This window comes from Macrobrachium nipponense, chromosome 32, assembly GCF_015104395.2.
Source record: "Macrobrachium nipponense isolate FS-2020 chromosome 32, ASM1510439v2, whole genome shotgun sequence".
Classification (NCBI taxonomy): Eukaryota; Metazoa; Arthropoda; class Malacostraca; order Decapoda; family Palaemonidae; genus Macrobrachium; species Macrobrachium nipponense.
Genome location: NC_061094.1, coordinates 60,892,626 through 60,910,420, shown reverse-complemented (window position 1 = coordinate 60,910,420; position 17,795 = coordinate 60,892,626). Strand labels below are relative to the sequence as shown.

At 37.4% G+C, this 17,795-nt stretch overlaps 2 protein-coding genes across 4 annotated transcripts in view; one reads left to right on the top strand and one right to left on the bottom strand.

Annotated features, from left to right (window-relative positions):
• The first annotated feature begins 1,436 nt into the window (after positions 1-1,436).
• On the top strand, positions 1,437-16,340 carry LOC135207539 (protein O-GlcNAcase-like). 2 transcript variants are annotated; one of them, XM_064239361.1, is made up of 12 exons: positions 1,437-1,764; positions 2,540-2,591; positions 8,464-8,980; positions 9,081-9,336; positions 9,503-10,329; positions 10,527-10,701; positions 12,876-12,929; positions 13,975-14,060; positions 14,741-14,937; positions 15,122-15,284; positions 15,423-15,621; positions 15,727-16,340. In XM_064239361.1, exons 1-12 carry the CDS (start codon positions 1,689-1,691, stop codon positions 15,849-15,851), a joined length of 2,727 nt encoding a protein of 908 aa, XP_064095431.1. In that variant the 5' UTR covers positions 1,437-1,688; the 3' UTR covers positions 15,852-16,340. The 2 variants fall into 2 exon arrangements, with proteins under 2 accessions (XP_064095431.1, XP_064095432.1); XM_064239362.1 differs by lacking the exon at positions 12,876-12,929.
• Positions 16,341-16,431: 91 nt separating this feature from the next.
• LOC135207538 (uncharacterized) overlaps positions 16,432-17,795 on the bottom strand; it is a 202,882-nt gene continuing 201,518 nt past the window's right edge. For both annotated transcript variants that reach the window (XM_064239359.1, XM_064239360.1), the window contains one exon: positions 16,432-17,679. In XM_064239359.1, the coding sequence (XP_064095429.1) occupies positions 17,479-17,679 (201 nt within the window). In that variant the 3' untranslated portion in view covers positions 16,432-17,478. The remainder of the gene's footprint in view (positions 17,680-17,795) is intronic.

Here is a 17,795-nt window from a genome sequence, read left to right as displayed (position 1 = left end):
TATTTTTACTTCGTTTATATGAATATTTTGTGTATAAACATTCCCCAGCACCCCCCAGGCAACGTTCATTGAGTCATCCATAACACGGAAGTTTTTCTCCTTTTCCTTCTATCGTCATTTAGACCTTCATTTAAAGACAGTTTTCATAGTGTACAAGCCACAACAATGTCGCATAAATGGCGTGTATATACTCAAATGTATAAGAGAGAAAAATAATGTTTTCTCCTTGGTCGCAGAAAATGGCCTTTACCGGTTTGTACTGGTTTACGGGCAGCTGTCTGGAAGGCGTAACCGTAGAACTGAATAAAACCTACGGGCTTAACAATAAATTTACGGAACTGAAGGGCGTTTTAGGTACAGATGTACTGTTAAGTTAAAGTTTCATTTAGCATTGCTAAAAATTGTAGGCGTTTTGTGCACATGAATGCTTAAATTATGCTTGTGCGCATTCTCCAACAGCAATGTTTTCGATTGTTAAACGGGATCCCATGTCTATAGTTAAGATATTTAAAAAGAACAGAAAAACAAAACTTGGATATTAATGCGTATAATTACAAGTTTGACAGATGTTTTCAAACGCTAGCAGTTTACCATTTGGCCTTTCAAAATTCCTGTCGAATACCACACAAACTTAATTTAGAGTTATTAGAAAATTTAGAATTATTAGAATGTAACCAAGCTCTAACTTTATTCTGTTTAAAGACATGAACGTTGACCTAAGACAATTTTAAACTTGAGGAGCTTTACTTTTTTTCAGTCCACTTCCATGGGAATTGCTATCATTTATAGATTATTGGAAGCTAAAATTAACCCTACATAAATATTTTAAACAAACATTGCTCTTATTATTAATCAATCCATTAAATTTCATTCAGTGGCCCGATACAGGTCCAAAAATAGCAATTAGATCAAGGTCGCGCCAAGAAGTTGCTTCCAAGATTAACGGGAAGAGCGGAAGCTGCAGAAATACACTTATAAATAGCGTATGGCACTAACCAGAACCGAGGAACGTGTACTATCATATGAACTTTATTTATTATTCGTGTTCTTTCCTTTAAATGGCTGAAGAAATCGTTCGAAAATTCATCACCCACATCGGTGAAGGTGGTACGAGTCTGTGTACTAAAATCAATTTTACTTCTTTTTTTTTTAGTAATACAGATGTCTTTTGCATTGAATTTTTTTATTTTTACAGATGTTAATTATTCGATTAAATTATATTTAATATTTTATAGGTTAAAGAAAACACAATATTCATCAAATTATTCTCCTTTAAACATTTTATTCTCACCAAGAACGCATCCATTATTCTCACCAACCAGTGCCTCTATACCAGAGTATTGATTGGACGGCATAAGTCACGTGACCTCAACCTGACAGTCGATTCAACCAATGAGCGGAGCGCATTCGCATGACGTCACTGAGCATCATCCACCATCTTGTCATTTCCAAGCAGCTAGTAGAAGGGAAGAGACGTGTTGTCCACGAAGCCAGAGGATATAGAGGTTATTTCGCTAGAAACGATTCGTTCTCCGTTCTTGAAATTCGTGCGGCTGTGTCATGTTATCGTCCGTGGTGCTGTTGTTCGCTGTAGGTTCACGTTTTTAGCAGCGAATGAGCTGCTCTGCACCTTCTTGAAGGTATTTCTGCGGGTGATCTGTCCGGGACTAGAGACGACAACAACAAAAATGGCGAACGCCAACCAGCTCGATAATCTTAACAACCTGAACGAGAGGAAGAACTTCGTCTGTGGTGTCGTGGAAGGTTTGTAAATAATTTCATTTTATTGTGAAATTAGTTGTAAGTTTGCCTTTAAGTTAAATGTGTGGTAAGTTTGATATTTTAGGAGAAATTTGTTTTTTTCCGAACAGGTGAAGCTGCTTGGGAAAGTACTCGAGATGGGCCCGCCGCCATTACGCTGTTGCGACGACATTGACCCGATTGGATTATTTTCAATTTTTTTAAACTTATCGCCGTCTGGAAAATGCAGTTAATATATAAGAATTAAGAGTAAATCCTGATTAATTCTGCTGGGTGGTTCTTTTTATTTTTTTTTAGTAAGGATGAAAAGGAGAGAATTCGTATTTTCGTCAAAAGTTAGTCCGGTTTTTTTGTATTGTACAGTTCTGTCAGGCGAGTGGGAGGGATGGAGCCGTAGAACTGTTGTCAAGAGAGCACCTCTAGATACGATGGCCCCTTTTAGAACCCCCATTTTACAAAGTTATTCATTGTTTATTTGTTATTCGTGGAATATTTTGTTCTTTTTGCTATCTGGAAATTATCCTAATTGGCAGTCGCCCTTGTAGTGTATTTAGAGAACTTGCTTATAGCAAATGTAATTTTTTTGTTTTCACTTATTTCGGGTCATTAATTAAAATTATTAATATGTCCTCTGTTTGCATTGTTCCAAAAGCCCTCTTTAACAATATCAATAGCATCCCAGCTCCATTGCCCTCATCGATTGGCATGAGTGCTGATCTGCATAGTTTTAAATGATTTACTGCTTAGTTCAATTTAGTTAACTTGGTTCCTTTTCCAGGTTTTTATGGCCGCCCATGGACTCCAGAACAACGTAAAGATCTTTTTGCCAAGTAAGCGATTTTCTCCTTTGTGCATTTACTGTTAGGTCTATCAGAGGACTGGTCAGTTTAGTATTATAGGTAGAAAGTCCAAGGTATAGTTTTTAAAATTTAAAACTTTTCAAAATTATGCATGTTTTAAATACAGGTAGATAAATTTTTCTGGGTCAAATACAGTTGCAGTACTACTAGGCACAGTAAATGGATGCAAATATGGAAGGAAAAGTTGATTAATGAATTTTGCCAATGTCCGACAAACTTCACAGTGATCAGTACAAAGTATAATCAAATTTATATCATGGGATGATCACATAATACCACATTTTTACAAGGATGCATCTGGACCCCTTCACCACTATAACTGAGTGCAACCAAGGGACCCAGTGTTCCACCTTTATCTTGCATGTATGAAGGGATGCATCCCAATTTAAGATTGAACTTCATCAATTAAACCACCTCCCTCTTAGAGTGCCTCAGTGGCGTGGTTGGTACGGTATTAGTGTCCCATGTCGGTGGTTGCGGGTTTGATTCTCGGCCATTCCATTGAGGAGTGAGAGATGTGTATTTCTGGTGATAGAAGTTCACTCTTGACGTGGTTCGGAAGTCACGTAAAGCCGTTGGTCCCGTTACTGAATAACCATACTGGTTCCATGCAACGTAAAAACACCATACAAACAAACAAACATCTCCCTCTTAAAGGATCATTTGGATAGGATGTTGAGTAGTCATATCATCCGATAGGGTAAAACATCACAGCAGGCCAAACAGGCCACCTACATTCAACGCTTGCCACTCTCTGAAAAAGTACATTATAACGCGTCCTGACACCGGAGATGGGCATCAGTCGCGACTTCTTGTTGGTGAGAAACGGAGCTAAAGACCCCTACTCTCCTTTCGAAGTAAGTATTTTCTCCAACGTTAGAAATTAAGGCCAAATTTTAAGATTTAAACAGTGTAGTGAAAAGGGTGGCTACGGCAGTGGAAATCTCACCAAAACGCTTTAGAAATTTTTACTTACAACTAAAAATGTTTCGAAGATTGACGCCATCTTGATGTTTACGGAGTCGCATGTGTCAACAAACTTCCCATTTCCTGTGCTAAATCAGCACACCACTTGTACCCTTAGACGCTGGGGCACTTTCATCACAACAATCGTAAACCAACCTCTTACCAGCACTTATTCAAGGGGACTACGGCATTCTTTGCGGCGTTTTGCGCTCTTAAATTGTTTATCAGTGTTGTCAATTGGTATGTGTTTACCCTCCAAACTAGGTACAGTAATACCTTGGGTTACGAATTTAATCCGTTCCAGAACCTGCTTCGTAACCTAAAAAATTCGTAACCCAAATGGATTTTCCCATAAGAATGTTATAAAAAGCAAATAATGCGTTCCACCCGACCATGAATAACCATTTCAATTCATATTTTTCCATTTATTTTTGTTCACTAAGGTTGAAAATTCGTGTAGGAATTACATAAAATTATAAAATTGAAGAATGAAATTAAATATAAACACTAGATTTAATATGCATGCACAGTAAAACCTGAACTTTACCTTTGGCGAGTGTGGCTGCTGGCTTGACGGAGATGGGAGGAGGGGAAGGGTGAGGAGGAGAGGGTTAGGGCTTGGGGGGGAAATCTCCCTCCGTGAACACTTCTGGAAGACTTTCTGGTTCTTTCTCTAGAGAGCACCGTTCACTACGATCACTAATTTTACGCTTACGCAACACTATGTTGTCTATCACAATTTTGAAAAAATATTTTTCTATGAGCAAATTTTCTACACCGTCGAGAATATAAGGCCGTTGTTTCGTCAATACTGTGACACCTTTTGATGCTTTACTGGCTTTAATTTCTTCCTTTTTCTTCAAAATAGTGCAGATCGTTGATTGCGACCGCTTGAAGAATGCTGCAATATGTCTCACGCACTCGCCTTTATCATGCATTTGGATAATTTCCTTCTTCATTTCGACTGTAATCATCTCCTTCTTTCTTATGTTTTCCTTCTTGCTGCTTGCCTTCGTCATCTTGGGAGCCATTGTCTTTAGTATTTGGGTAATAGTAATGTATAAGCACTATCACGGAAACACAACACGTGCGCAAATCACTAAGCAAATTTGAGAGCGTATCACGGACAGATGCGTTCAATCTTACCGCCAGCGAGATATTGAAAGAGTTATGGTTTAAAAAGGGTCAAGGGATGCGTAGGAGGAAGTCACGTGACCCTCGTTAAGTTTTGGCCGAAAAAATGCGTTCGCAAATCCCACGCTCATCCGATGTAAACAAAGCAGGCGTTAAGTTTTGGCCGAAAAAAATGCGTTCGCAGATCCCACGCTCATCCGATGTAAACAAATCAGGCGGCCTCCCATGATGGAAATTCGCGCATTCGTATTCCAAGCGAAATTCGTATTCCAGAATGAGGGCGTCACTTCGTAAGTTAAAAAATTCGTATACTAATCGGTTCGTAACCCAAAGTATTACTGTATAAGACTTTCACAAAACCGGGGAAATAAGTGAAATTAGCGTATCTATTTGTATTTATATACGTACATATTACAGCAATTTTATCATTACTGCATTACTATGACAACTAGAATTCATCGAAACAGTTTGTAAATGCATCGGCGTATGTGTGACGCGCCACTAGATTGGCAACGATGAGTCAGTTTTCCTCACGTCGTCTGCTCGTAAGTATACATCCGAAACATTTGTAATTTTTGGGGGTTAATTTGGTTGCAAAAAAGGGATAATAGACATTAATTAAATAAACATTTTGAAGTAAAGTTAAACTAAATATTGAGTAAAGTAAACAATTAAGGGAATAAAGCTTTGCATCTCATAATCAGTGTTGTCGTCTGCTGCTCGTAACTGTGTTTGCGGAGTGAGTGCTTAGGAACCAGGAACCACAGCGTGGTTCAAGCACTGTAGAGTGAATTAAGACCAAAATGTGTATAATTACAATCAAATAAGCACTGTGGAGTTTCAGTTGTGATGGCAGTAAGGATAAAAACCACCGATTACAAGGTAAGAATGAATTCAGTTCCAACCATAACCCCGGGAATAACAAATTTCATACTTTCACTAATATAGGCAACAAAATGTTGTTTTATTGTGCTGATTACAACTGCAATCTTGAGTAAGATCAATAAATGTTACATATATACGCTAACATTGTTCAAATGAGTGCTGGGAAGGCTGGGGAAAGATGGTGGCCGTCACTGATGAGAACCATCCATGCAAAACGTAGCCGCCATATTGGATTTCAAAACTGCCTTGAAAACATATTTTACGAAGAGCTCACATGCTTATATTAGTTCCTATGGGGCTTTCATATATCACATTATGTTGACGAAACTTCAGTCTTTTAAATGGTATGCTTAGAGTTGCAATTGTATTCTTGATTCACCAATTAAATATCGAGTGAATAAGACCCGTCCACCGTGATGAGGGTTGGCCTGCCGTGGTGTTCGACCCTAATTACTATATATTTTATGTGGCAGTTGAAATTTCCAGTTTGAGGAAATACATTATTACAAATACGTAATGTAGTTATTCCAGAAAATGTACATAAGGATAAGCCTGGGTGCTTGCTCAAATTTTTAACAGATTTTATATCTAACATGCATATAGGGTAAAAAACCGCAAACGATCCATCGTCATCGCGTGGCTTGGCCTTATTCACACGATATTTAATTGGTGAAACAAGAATACAATTATATCTTTCAGCATACCATTCAAAAGATTGAAGTTGTGTCAACAAAATGTGATATATGAAAGCCCCATACGAACTAAAATAAGCATGTGAGCTCTTCGTAAAGTATGTTTTCAAGGCAGTTTTGAAATCCTATGTGGCGGCAGTCGCATGACTAGCCGTTCTAACCACAGACAATCCACCATCTTTCCCAGCCTTCCTAGCACTCACTTGAACAATGTTAGCATTAACGTTTATTGATCTTACGTAAGATCGCAGTTTTATTCAGCACAAAAAAACATTTTGTTACTTATATTTGTGAAAGTATGAAACTTTTTATTCTCGGGGTCATGGTTTGAACTGAAATTCATTTTTACCCTGTAATCTGTGGTTTTATCCTTACTGCCATCACAACTGAAACTCCACAGTGCTTATTTGATTGTAATTATACACACTTTGGTCTTAATTCACTCCAAATTGCAATTGAACCATGTTGCTGTCTCTGGTTCCTAAGCACTCCCTCCACAAACACATTTACGAGCAGCAGACGAATACACTTAATGAGGTGCAAAGCTTTATTCCCTTAATTGTCTACTTAACTCTTTATTTAGTTTTAACTTTACTTTGTTACTTCAAAATTTTCATTTAATTCATGTCTATTATCCTGTTTTTGCAACCAAATAAACCCCGAAAAATTACAAATATTTCTGATGTACTACTCATCGTTGCCAATCTAGTGGCGCTTCACACATACGCCAATGCATTTACAAACTGTTTCCGTGAATTCTAGTTGTCCTAGTAATGCAGTAATGATAAAATTGCTGTAATATGTATATATACTACAAATAGATACGCTAATTTCACTTATTTTCCCGGTTTTGTGTAAGTCTTCTACCCAGTTTGGAGGGTAAACACATACCAATTAACAACACTGATAAACAATTGAAGAATGCAAAGAATGCCGTAGTTCCCTTGGATAAGTAGTGGTTGGAAGTCGTATTTATGATTGTTGTGATGAAAGTGCCCCAGCGTCTATGGGTAAAAGTGGTGTGCGGATTTAGCACAGGAAATGGGAAGTTTGTTGATACAAGCGACTCCGCAAACATCGAGATGGCGTCAATCATCTGAACATTTTTAATTGTAAGTAAAAATTTCATAAGCATCATGGGGGTAGTGTGCACTGCGTTGGCCACACTTTTCATTACCCTCAGTTTAAATCTTAAAATATAGCCATCTTCTAACTTTGGAGAAAATACTTACTTTAAAAGGAGAGTAGAGGTCTTGAGCTCCTGTTATCACCACCAACAACTCATGACTGATGACCATCTCCGATGTCGGGACGTGTTAAAGTACTTTTTCGAAGGGTGACCAAAAACGCGTTAGTCAGCGAGTTGGCCGGTCCAATCGGTTGTTTACCCTATACATGATTTTGTACTTTATTATTAGGGAACACTTTGAGCCATAAATTTAAATGGTTTTACTGGGAAGTTGACATGACAAAAAGAGATTGAACATGCATTGTTGGTCTTGTAACAGGAAGACATTGGAGATATGACTAACTTAACATCTCTACATATTTATACACTTACACTTACGTAATTGCACAAAATGTTAACATGAATTCTTCCATATGGATTAAACTTGATGTGATGATTGAATAGCACTAGGCCTTTTGTCCTGTTATACTTTCAAAACTGTTTTTGCTGTCAATTTCTGTTTCAGCACTTGGCCTTTTTCCTAATGGTGTAGCCTAGTTTTTTTTATGTAAAATTGTTAATAAGCATTCCTATTTGGAAACTAAGATATTTTTGTTTTATATATTTTGTAAATTTGTAAAGAGGCAATTTGTTGGGTGGTGTAGACTGATGCAGTTGTATGTAGGACAATGGATTTTATTGCATTAGAAGTAGTAGAGTTATTTGTGAAATGTTATCCCTTAAGGTTATTAAATGATAGACCCAGGTCATTGAAATTCACAATTATCAGTGCTAGGCTTCCATTGATTTAGATAGTTATCAGAGCTCAGTGAGGCAAAAACCATTTGAATTTTTGTGGGTGGCTTAGAGAGGATGGGGCCAGATATGGAATTTTTTCAAATTAGTTTTTGTAAAAATTGAACGTTATTTGCTTTGTATTAGCTGAAAGTTAATTTAACCTAGGGTTTCAAATATTGATTGACAATGTTATTTTCAGACAACAGAAATGGGGTATGAATTGCTACTTGTATGCTCCAAAAGATGACTACAAGCACAGAGCTTACTGGCGGGAACTTTACACTGTTGAAGAAGCCGAGCATTTAACGGCTTTGATCACTGAAGCTCGTCAGCACAATGTTACATTTTACTATGCCATTTCCCCTGGTCTAGATATCACATACTCCAGTCAAAAGGAAGTGGCAGCCTTGAAGAGAAAGTTAGAACAAGTCGCACAGTTGGGGTGCAATGCTTTCGCTATACTTTTTGATGATATTGACCCAGAAATGAGTGGTGCAGATAAGGAAGTGTTCCAGACTTTTGCTCATGCTCAAGTGTCAGTTACCAATGAAGTCTTCACTCACCTAAGTCAGCCTAAGTTCATGTTCTGTCCAACTCAGTATTGTTCAACTCGGGCTGTACCTAATGTTCAGACTTCTGAATATCTGAATACCATTGGAAAGAAACTAGCTCCTGAGATTGACATAATGTGGACTGGACCTAAGGTTATCAGTAAGGTGAGTTTCATGTCATGTAAATTATTGTTGATTTGATTCAGTATATGACCTTTAATCCATTTGTTGATTGCGATTGCCTGATGAAATGGTTTGTTAACAGGTTCTATCAGTGGAGCATGTGAGGGAGGTGACAGAAGTAATGCGCAGACCTCCAGTTATTTGGGACAATCTTCATGCCAATGATTATGATCAAGCACGCTTATTCTTAGGCCCATATTGTGGTCGTTCTCCAGACCTAATTCCTTTGCTCAGGGGAGTTGTTACAAATCCTAACTGTGAGTATGGGCCAAACTTCATGGCAATCCATACTTTGGCACAGTGGTCCAAATCATCAACACTGACAAGTTGTGATAATAGTAAGTATTAGAATTTTCTTGCTTAGATTTTTTTTTTTTTTTTTTTTCTACATTGAGTCAATATGGAACTTCGAATTTAATTGCTATTGTTCTTGTTGTATTTGTTGGAAGCGGGTGAGTATAAGGTCTCTTCTATAGGTTTTCTTTTGTCTTACATGTGTTACAGATGATGCTGTTAGCGCAGATATCAGGTTGGAGACGGAGGGTGATGATTCCAGTGATGACTGCCCCACAGGCCTGTCTCCAAACGCGTATCACCCAAGGAGAGCAATGCGGATAGCACTAATGGAATGGCTAACAGAGTTCAACCGTCCCATTTCGGCCTTCGGAAGCATTCAGCAGCCGCAGATTCCCACACCAGTGCCTATTTTACCCTCTGTTAACACTTGTATGTCAGTAACATCAACTACTCAGGCCGCACCAGGCCTTCCTCAGCCTAACATCAACCAGTTAGCAGAGGTTGCTCAAGAAATTACTTATAACCCTGCCATGAACCCAATTATGAATTCCCTAGTCTCTGAAAACAAAGTAGTTGTAGATACAATTCCAGAAGAGACAGACACTGCATCCACTGTGTCACAGGATGCGTCCACAACTTCTGGTGTAGAGCCAATGGATTGCAATCCATCTCCTGCCACATCACCTCCTCATAATGAGGATATGTTAATTGAAAATGGTGAAAGAAACAAAGTTTTAGACAGTGACAGTGAAGAAAGCACAACTCCTGTGATTGACACATTTGCTCCTGAAGTAGATTCAGATACAAAAACAAGTACAAAACCCTCTTTAACACTACCACTTGATACTCCTTTGGATAATGAGGAGGATAATTTAACTGTAGATGATTTACAGTTGTTGGTCGACTTGTTTTATCTTCCATTTGAGCATGGTAGACAAGGTGTAAATATTTTAAATGAGTTCAACTGGCTCAAGATGAACTCTCATCTGGTGATTGACAGTAAAAAGAATGAAGACGATACTGAGAAGCCTGAGGTTAGTTGGATGCGTGTGGTTAGTTTAAATTAGAATGGTATGTATTGCTTATAGTGTTGGGATAAAGACTAATGTTGAATATAATTTCTCCTTAGGATGAATTGCTTCTTTTTATTATTAATGGAGGTCTATGGTGGTATTTTGTTGACATATTGAGGATTAGCATTTAACCTTTTGAACGTTTTCCTCCCCGTTAGGTGCAGGAATGGTATGACCGCGCCGCGAAGTTTAACGACATTGCCAAAAGTGTGAAGAAAATGTCAAATAGACTAAACAAAGTGAAGAACCGCTCCCTTCTATATGATATCTATCCATACATATGGGATATGAATGGAGTCGTCTCACTGATTAACTCCTACATCAAGTGGCTAGGTACCAGTTTTAACCGAGCTTTCTTGAAGCAAGGATATTGCATCCAGCATTGTTACTCACTGACTCTCAAGCTTCACTTGTTGATCAGAGTGTTATGGTGCTGCACTTTTCCAGTAGCATGGCTCAGCTTAACGTTTTCATGTAGTGGTCTAGTAGTTGTTAAAAATTCCAATATTACAGGGTTTTGCCCATACCACACCAGCCAGGTACCAATATTTATTTTGGAAGGAACCAATTGGAGCACTTGTTGACTCCTTGTCACTTGATTGTTTTTTTATTTTGATTTTTTTATGCTCTGATCATGAATGACTTAAGTTGAGCCTTGGGACGTTAGCTTTGAAGTCATACAACAACACTGCGGTCATGTTTAAATAATGCCTCCAGTATATTGGACTAAAAAGCTGCTCATGCATGTCTCAAAATAATTGCAACCTTAGTTAATGTTGTTGCTGGTTTTAAGATTGGTATATATTGGTTGAGTGTGATCTTACATATAGGACAGACCAGATTCTGTTTGAGAGGGCAACTAGTAACATGCACAATGGATGCTTGGACGTGAGTCTTCATTGCAAAGGTGTTAGGATATTTGAGTTCATTTTAAAGGTGTTTTGACATATCCTTTTGAGTTTTCTCCCACTTTTGATAAAATAATCTACTCTTGTCACTCCCTGTGTTTAATCGTAGTGTAGTGCAGTCCTACAAAATGGAAGGGATTATTAAGGACACTTAGTTAAACTTAGTTAGAGATGGGTAACATGTCTCCCACTTGAGTAATACGTACTACACACAAGCTAGGAACCATTATCAGTCAAGTGTGTATTTGGAGATAGGGGCAATATCGAAGGACAAAAGAGTTGAGCAATGAGAGTTTTTCATTATTGTTTATTTGTTAATTTTCTTGGATCTAAATTGGTCTTAAAATGTGGATACAGAACATGATTTTTATTGTGGATAATTAGGATGTTGGGACAATCTCAGTTTTATTTGTGGCAAACATTAGTTTAGTTAATTTGGCTTATGATGTGAAGCTTTATATATATATATATATATATATATATATATATATCTATATATATATATATATATATATAGTATATATATATATTATATATATATATATATGTGTGTGTGTGTGTATATATATATGATAGGATGATTGTCCTGTTTTAAACCTCACCTTGAAAATTTTAAGTCTTCTCACTAGATAAAACTTGAAAATTTTATGTTGTAAGGTTATTAGTGTCAACTGGAGTAAAGTTTATAGTTACGAGCTGAACATCTGGTGGAGATGTGGGACTGTGAAGTAGGTTTAGAGAGAGCATTAAGAATTTCACTACTAGATTAAAGTGGAAAGAGAAGGCTAGGCATAAAGGAACATATTTTTAAAAAATATCCCCTTGGGAAACTTTAAAAAAAAATTTGCAAAATATCAGTACTGCACTAGGCTTTAGAGCTAAAGGACGTAAGATCTTCATCTTTACAGTTAAGGATGTTGAAGAGTGTGGAATGGTTAGAGGCTAATAAATATACAGTAAGGATACGAGATGAATTGCTAAGTAGCAGTTAGTCAAAATCTTGATAGCAGAAGTAGCAGGGTGAATACAAAATTAAAAGTCAATGTAAGTCAGATGACGTAGATTTAAAATGAGGATAATTTTGCACTAATTTATAATGACATTATTTAAGGTTTGCAATTATTGATGTAGCATTGCTATGAAAGGCAGTGGTGAGCAAGTTGTTTTTTTATTTAATAAAATTATTAAAACTAATGGAGACTAGTAATGGCAAGAATTCCAGTGTGTTGTTGTATGTTCTCATCGTAAAGTTGTCGCCATGGAATTCGCTCACGGTATAAGTTTGGCTCTCCTTGTTTGTGAGTGTTCTCCTTTTGTTCTGCTCACAATTTGTACAAACGTTTTCAACTAAATTTGAGCAGAATGAAAGACCACAGACACTTCTCTGATAGTGCCATTGTAGTTTTCATAATGTACTTTTAATTGAAAACCCTTCAGCTTACTGTAGTTTACAATGGCATGAAGTAAGAGAACTCTGTTGGTTATGGTTGAATTTATTTTCAAAATGGAGATTAGAAAGGAATTGACTAGGTCACTATCGATCTTTTTCTCAGAAGCCAGCTCTATTAATCAGCACCTCTCTTTCTTTCTCCCTTACAGCGTTGGGCCAGGGGGCACCTCTGGTCAGCAACTACGTTCATGGCAACTATACCTGTACGTAACTCAGCACATGGGTAATATACATGTATATTAATCTAATGATGTATTAAAGTGCCTTAGTTAGGTTCAGCCACATGCGCTTGCGATGCGCTCTAGGGCAAGCGATGCGTGCGCTAGCAAACCCTCGCTTGGGTTTTGCGTTGCATTGTGGAGAGCTGCAAACAGGTATGGCAATGTTGAATTCTTTATCCTGTCTCAGATATTCTTTGACCAAGTGCAATTCTACGGGTGTGGAACTAAATCCAGAACTTGTCTTTTCAGACCCGAGTAGTTCACATATTACTTGTACTGTATGTCCAGGAACATCTGAGGGGTCCTTGAATATTAAGAAATTAAAAATTTACTTTCCTTCCAGATGTGGAGCATTTCTCTCGTCCTCTGTCTCCTCATGTGTCAAAGTCTGCTTTTGATCATATTCCATCATAATTCCCACCCCACTATGGGACTGACTTGTTTACAGACAACATAGTATTGGCAAGTCAGTTTTTTGTGGGCTTATGTCATTGCGGAAAATATAAATCTCATTTTAAATGTTGAATACTTTGTTAATATTTTAGGAGACAGTGAAGGAGAGACATGCTCAGTATTCTAATATAATTACTATGTTGCGCATACTGCGTTCGCGCAAGGCGTCTGTATGTAGGGTGCGCTTGCGCGGTTATAAACAGTGACACACCCTCCCCGTTGCTGCGCTGCTTAGTTTTGTGTGGCTGAGGTTTAGTCCCCTTGATGTGTCAATATTTTTTTAATTTTTTATTTTTATTACTACTGGAGCTGCTCAAAGCATCACTTCATATGTATTAATATTCCAGTTGGATGATGCTCTCTCTTATCACCTGAAGGTCTTTTGCTTTAAATGTAGCATTTGCTTTAAGCACTAAGGTTTTTAGATGCAAGAGCAAATTATTACTATTGTTGTTACAGTATTATTATTATTATTGTTATTGGGTTCTCTTACTGATAACATTCTGTAAGCGTGAATAACCCGAATCGCTGAGTTGCGTGTAGTGAGTGGTTACCATTTGCATCGTCACTGCAGGGTTCAGTAAGGGATGGCGTGAAGCATTTATGTCTGGTGACCAGGAGCCGTGGGTCTTCCGGGGAGGATTGACCGCCGAACTGCAAGTATGTATACCACAAAAATGGGAGAAGGCTTGCCATGAAAAACTGATGACGAATCTAAGTTCCATCACCAGCCGCTTTTCTTTTATGTTATAATGTTTACTAAATCCCAGGTGGTGTCTTTGGTATGTTTCAGTTGGATGGCTGGTAACCAGTAAGCTTATAGTCAGTGTTTCATCTGGCCTTGTCTTATGTGCGCTGCGGTGCTATGCGATCAGAGTACCACTTTTATGATGTATTTGTTCGCTTTTGCAGGTGGGACAGGATACAGAGGAATTTTCGTTGTAGTCCCCTTTAATTTGCGCTTCAGCGTTCAAGTAGTGGTTTTTCATCCTCATGCGGCGTTGCGTAATCATTACAGTTTTGCGAAATGCTTAGTTTAATATATTTACAAATGTGGTACTCTGAGGCTTATAATTTGAATGATGACAAAAGGATGAGTTTGGCTAAACCAGTATTAATTGAACTAATAAGTGAAATTTACTTTACTTTTAACAATTTGCCTTATAAAGGAAGTAATTCATCATTTTTTGCCTGGCTATTGCAGGCACAGATATTGAACTGTCACCAGATTTAAATTTGAGTTTAGCATGAGATTATTTTGTTTAGCTGGTTTACCCTTAACTTGTTCTTCCAATTTTTTTGTAGTTGCTGTTTACTTACTCTTTCTGACTTGCCCACAGAGGCTAATACCTGTAGATGCAAGCAACGACTTGTTTGTATACAAAACTCCCGAAGTACCTTTAAGTCGTACTTATTGCATTCGGCCTTATGTACCTGAAGACCGTGCCAAATTGTACAATTTGATTCTGCGCACCTCTGATGACGGAAGAGATGGCACTACGTTATATGCAGCACATCCTGATTTACCTGGTGACTTGTAAGTAGTATTGAATTATAAAATGAAATCACCTTTTCCAAAAGGAATTAAGGAAATCTGTGCTAATTATGACTTTGAGTTCTTGAATGATGTAAATTGCAAAGTGGTATACGTAATGGTAACCAGCTGATGCTGGTGTTTATTGCATTTTAATGTGGTATTGTAAATTAAATATTGTTTTCAGGGCCATTGGCAGTTACTTGGAATCTATGAAGGAAGTAATAGTCATGGTGGTAGAAGATGAATGGGGAGATTTAGTAGCTTATGCGTCAGCTGCTGGCAACTCTATTGCACAAACTGCACGCCAGTCTGCCTATTTGTCACAAATTAGAGAGAAATATCCAAAGGTGAGAATCATTTAATGTTGATTTGGTAAATTGTCAATATGAATGAATTTTGTATATTTATATAAATTATATTTTAAGGTTGACTTGCTAGAACAAGGACAGCTACTGAAATAACCATTTTAACATTTTTCTAATAAGGTTACCAGAGAAGAAGGCGTAATGCTAACGCCGTGTGAGGAACTTTTAGCCACATTGGCCCTTGAACCTCAGGCCCCTCCAGAAACACTGGTAGCATCCCACCCAGCAACCATATCCATAGCTAATCTCGTTACAGTAACCGATGAAAGTATTACAAAAAGGTTGACAGCGTGTATGCTGGCCTCCCTCAGATCACAAGGTAAGGAAGTATTTTAAGTAAAAACCTGGCTTAATTTGGATTATTTGATAAAAGCAGTGGAAGTGTTGGGGCCTCAACCTCATCGATTTATGCTTTTGGTTTCAGGTAATTTCAGTGGTCATGTTAGTGTTAGTGTTGGAGAGAAACAGACGCTGGAGCTCTACAGTCGCCTTGGATTCTTGGAGGTCACAACCCAGAGTACAACACTTTACTTGGGGCGGTCTTTCTGACATCCCTCTAGGACTGAGGCTCCTTAAATCAACAGTGCATAGAATGTAAGCACAAGTACCAGGGACGTGTGCTGAAGCCATTTGCCCACGAGTAGTGGTAAGATGGTAAATCGTGGCAGCATATGATGCAGCCTACCTGTGTTCCAGATCTCTAATTTGTACGTGGAACTAGAGTAAATGCCTCTAGTTCAGACTTCCAGTGAAAGATATGCCAAATATGTGGGTTGAAAGTTTAGAAGTGAATTAATGGGACTTCAGAGGTTGAAGTCTCTCTTCTTTTAAGCTGATGCAGCTGTTTATATGTGATATTTTTATAACAAACTGTTGGCAATCGTGATAAGATGATATTTAATCTTAAATTTATTCCTTTTCATCACTTATATTTTTGCCCACAGCTTGTTCATTTTTTTAGTCATTGCACAGTATAGATATATACAAAGTTATTGTAAATATATAAAAAATCTTTTTATTAATAAAAAGTATTTATAACTTTTTCTTAATAAACCCAATATTTTGGATAGTTGATTAGCACAATACATCTAATATTGGTTAAGTTGTTTAGGAACAGGAAAACAAAAAATATTGACAATTTTTATTACAGGGAAAAAAAAATAGACAATGTTTATTAAGAGCAGTCTGTAATTCAATTGGTTAAGTCCAACGGATAATTTGGCGTGAAATGTTCACGACTAAATATTTTAGTATAATGGGTAATGGAATAATTCGGTACAACAGGTACATTGCAAACTGCTCAAACAAAATGTTAATTGAAGTATATGCAAGTTCACAGTACAAGAACACGTAAGCTATATACACAAGTGAGAAGATTTAAAACAGTTTGCTCTGGCTTCAAGTGACTGAGCATTATCTTGAACACTAATGTTTTATTGGACAGCCAGAACACACTGTCACAGAGTTCTTAGTGTCAACTAAGGATTTAGTCTATCTTTCCCTTCTGACAATAGTTGACTAGAAGACTGGGTTATCCAATTACATACTTCGTTTTGTCTTTATCAGGAAATTTCCGTGAAAGTTCTCAAGAAACGAAAGTTTATTTACCTTCACTGAGTCAACTACATAACGTTTGACCAAACTTAAGAAAATAACCAGCCTGCACAAGGGAAAGGTCACGAGTATATACTAATCTGAATAGGTGTACAGACCTGCACAAATTTACAATGTCATCTGAGAGTACAATTATGTCTTATGCTAGATACAGTGGAAAATCTTTAAGTGGAAATAATTTTCGACACTGTTATAATAAGTAAAATACAATAGAACTTTGGCCTATATATGTCTGGAATTCAGAGATCCTGGAATGACATCCTCCAAGAGTACATTAAGGTACAATATTTACAAACCTTTGGCATATCAGTGTATTGTCAAGTCCTTTTATTTGAAAGGATCCCAACTATTTAAACTAGAAGCTGTGCCTTCTTGACATTAGTTTTGACCATTCCAAACTATTACTTAAAGCAAAAAATTACTTTAAGATTTGGAGACAAAACTACCATACAAGTTTATATGACTGAACAAGGGGAATTTTTTATATCGATAATTGTTCTTGATATACTTGCTGACAATTTCTTTCAAAGTTGGTTTTCACTTAGTGCAGGAGGTGGCTACACTACAATGCTAAGAAATCAATGTTTGCTCTCACTACTTGTCCTGTCAAGTGATCAATTGCCGAGGCTTTAACTTCTGTATCGCCAAACTTCATATGGACTGTAATTTCTCTCCTCCCACTGCGTAATTCGTTATCATCTTGAGGGGTTCCAAGCTCCAGGTGTAAGGTGCCTACACGTTGCACACCATCTTCAGTGACAAACTAAAGGAAAAAACAATTTATACAAAATTAATATATTGGAAAGAGCTAAAGAAAGCATCACACTTCATATAATGTACTGTGATTACAAAATTAACAAACCTAGAATATTTACAGAT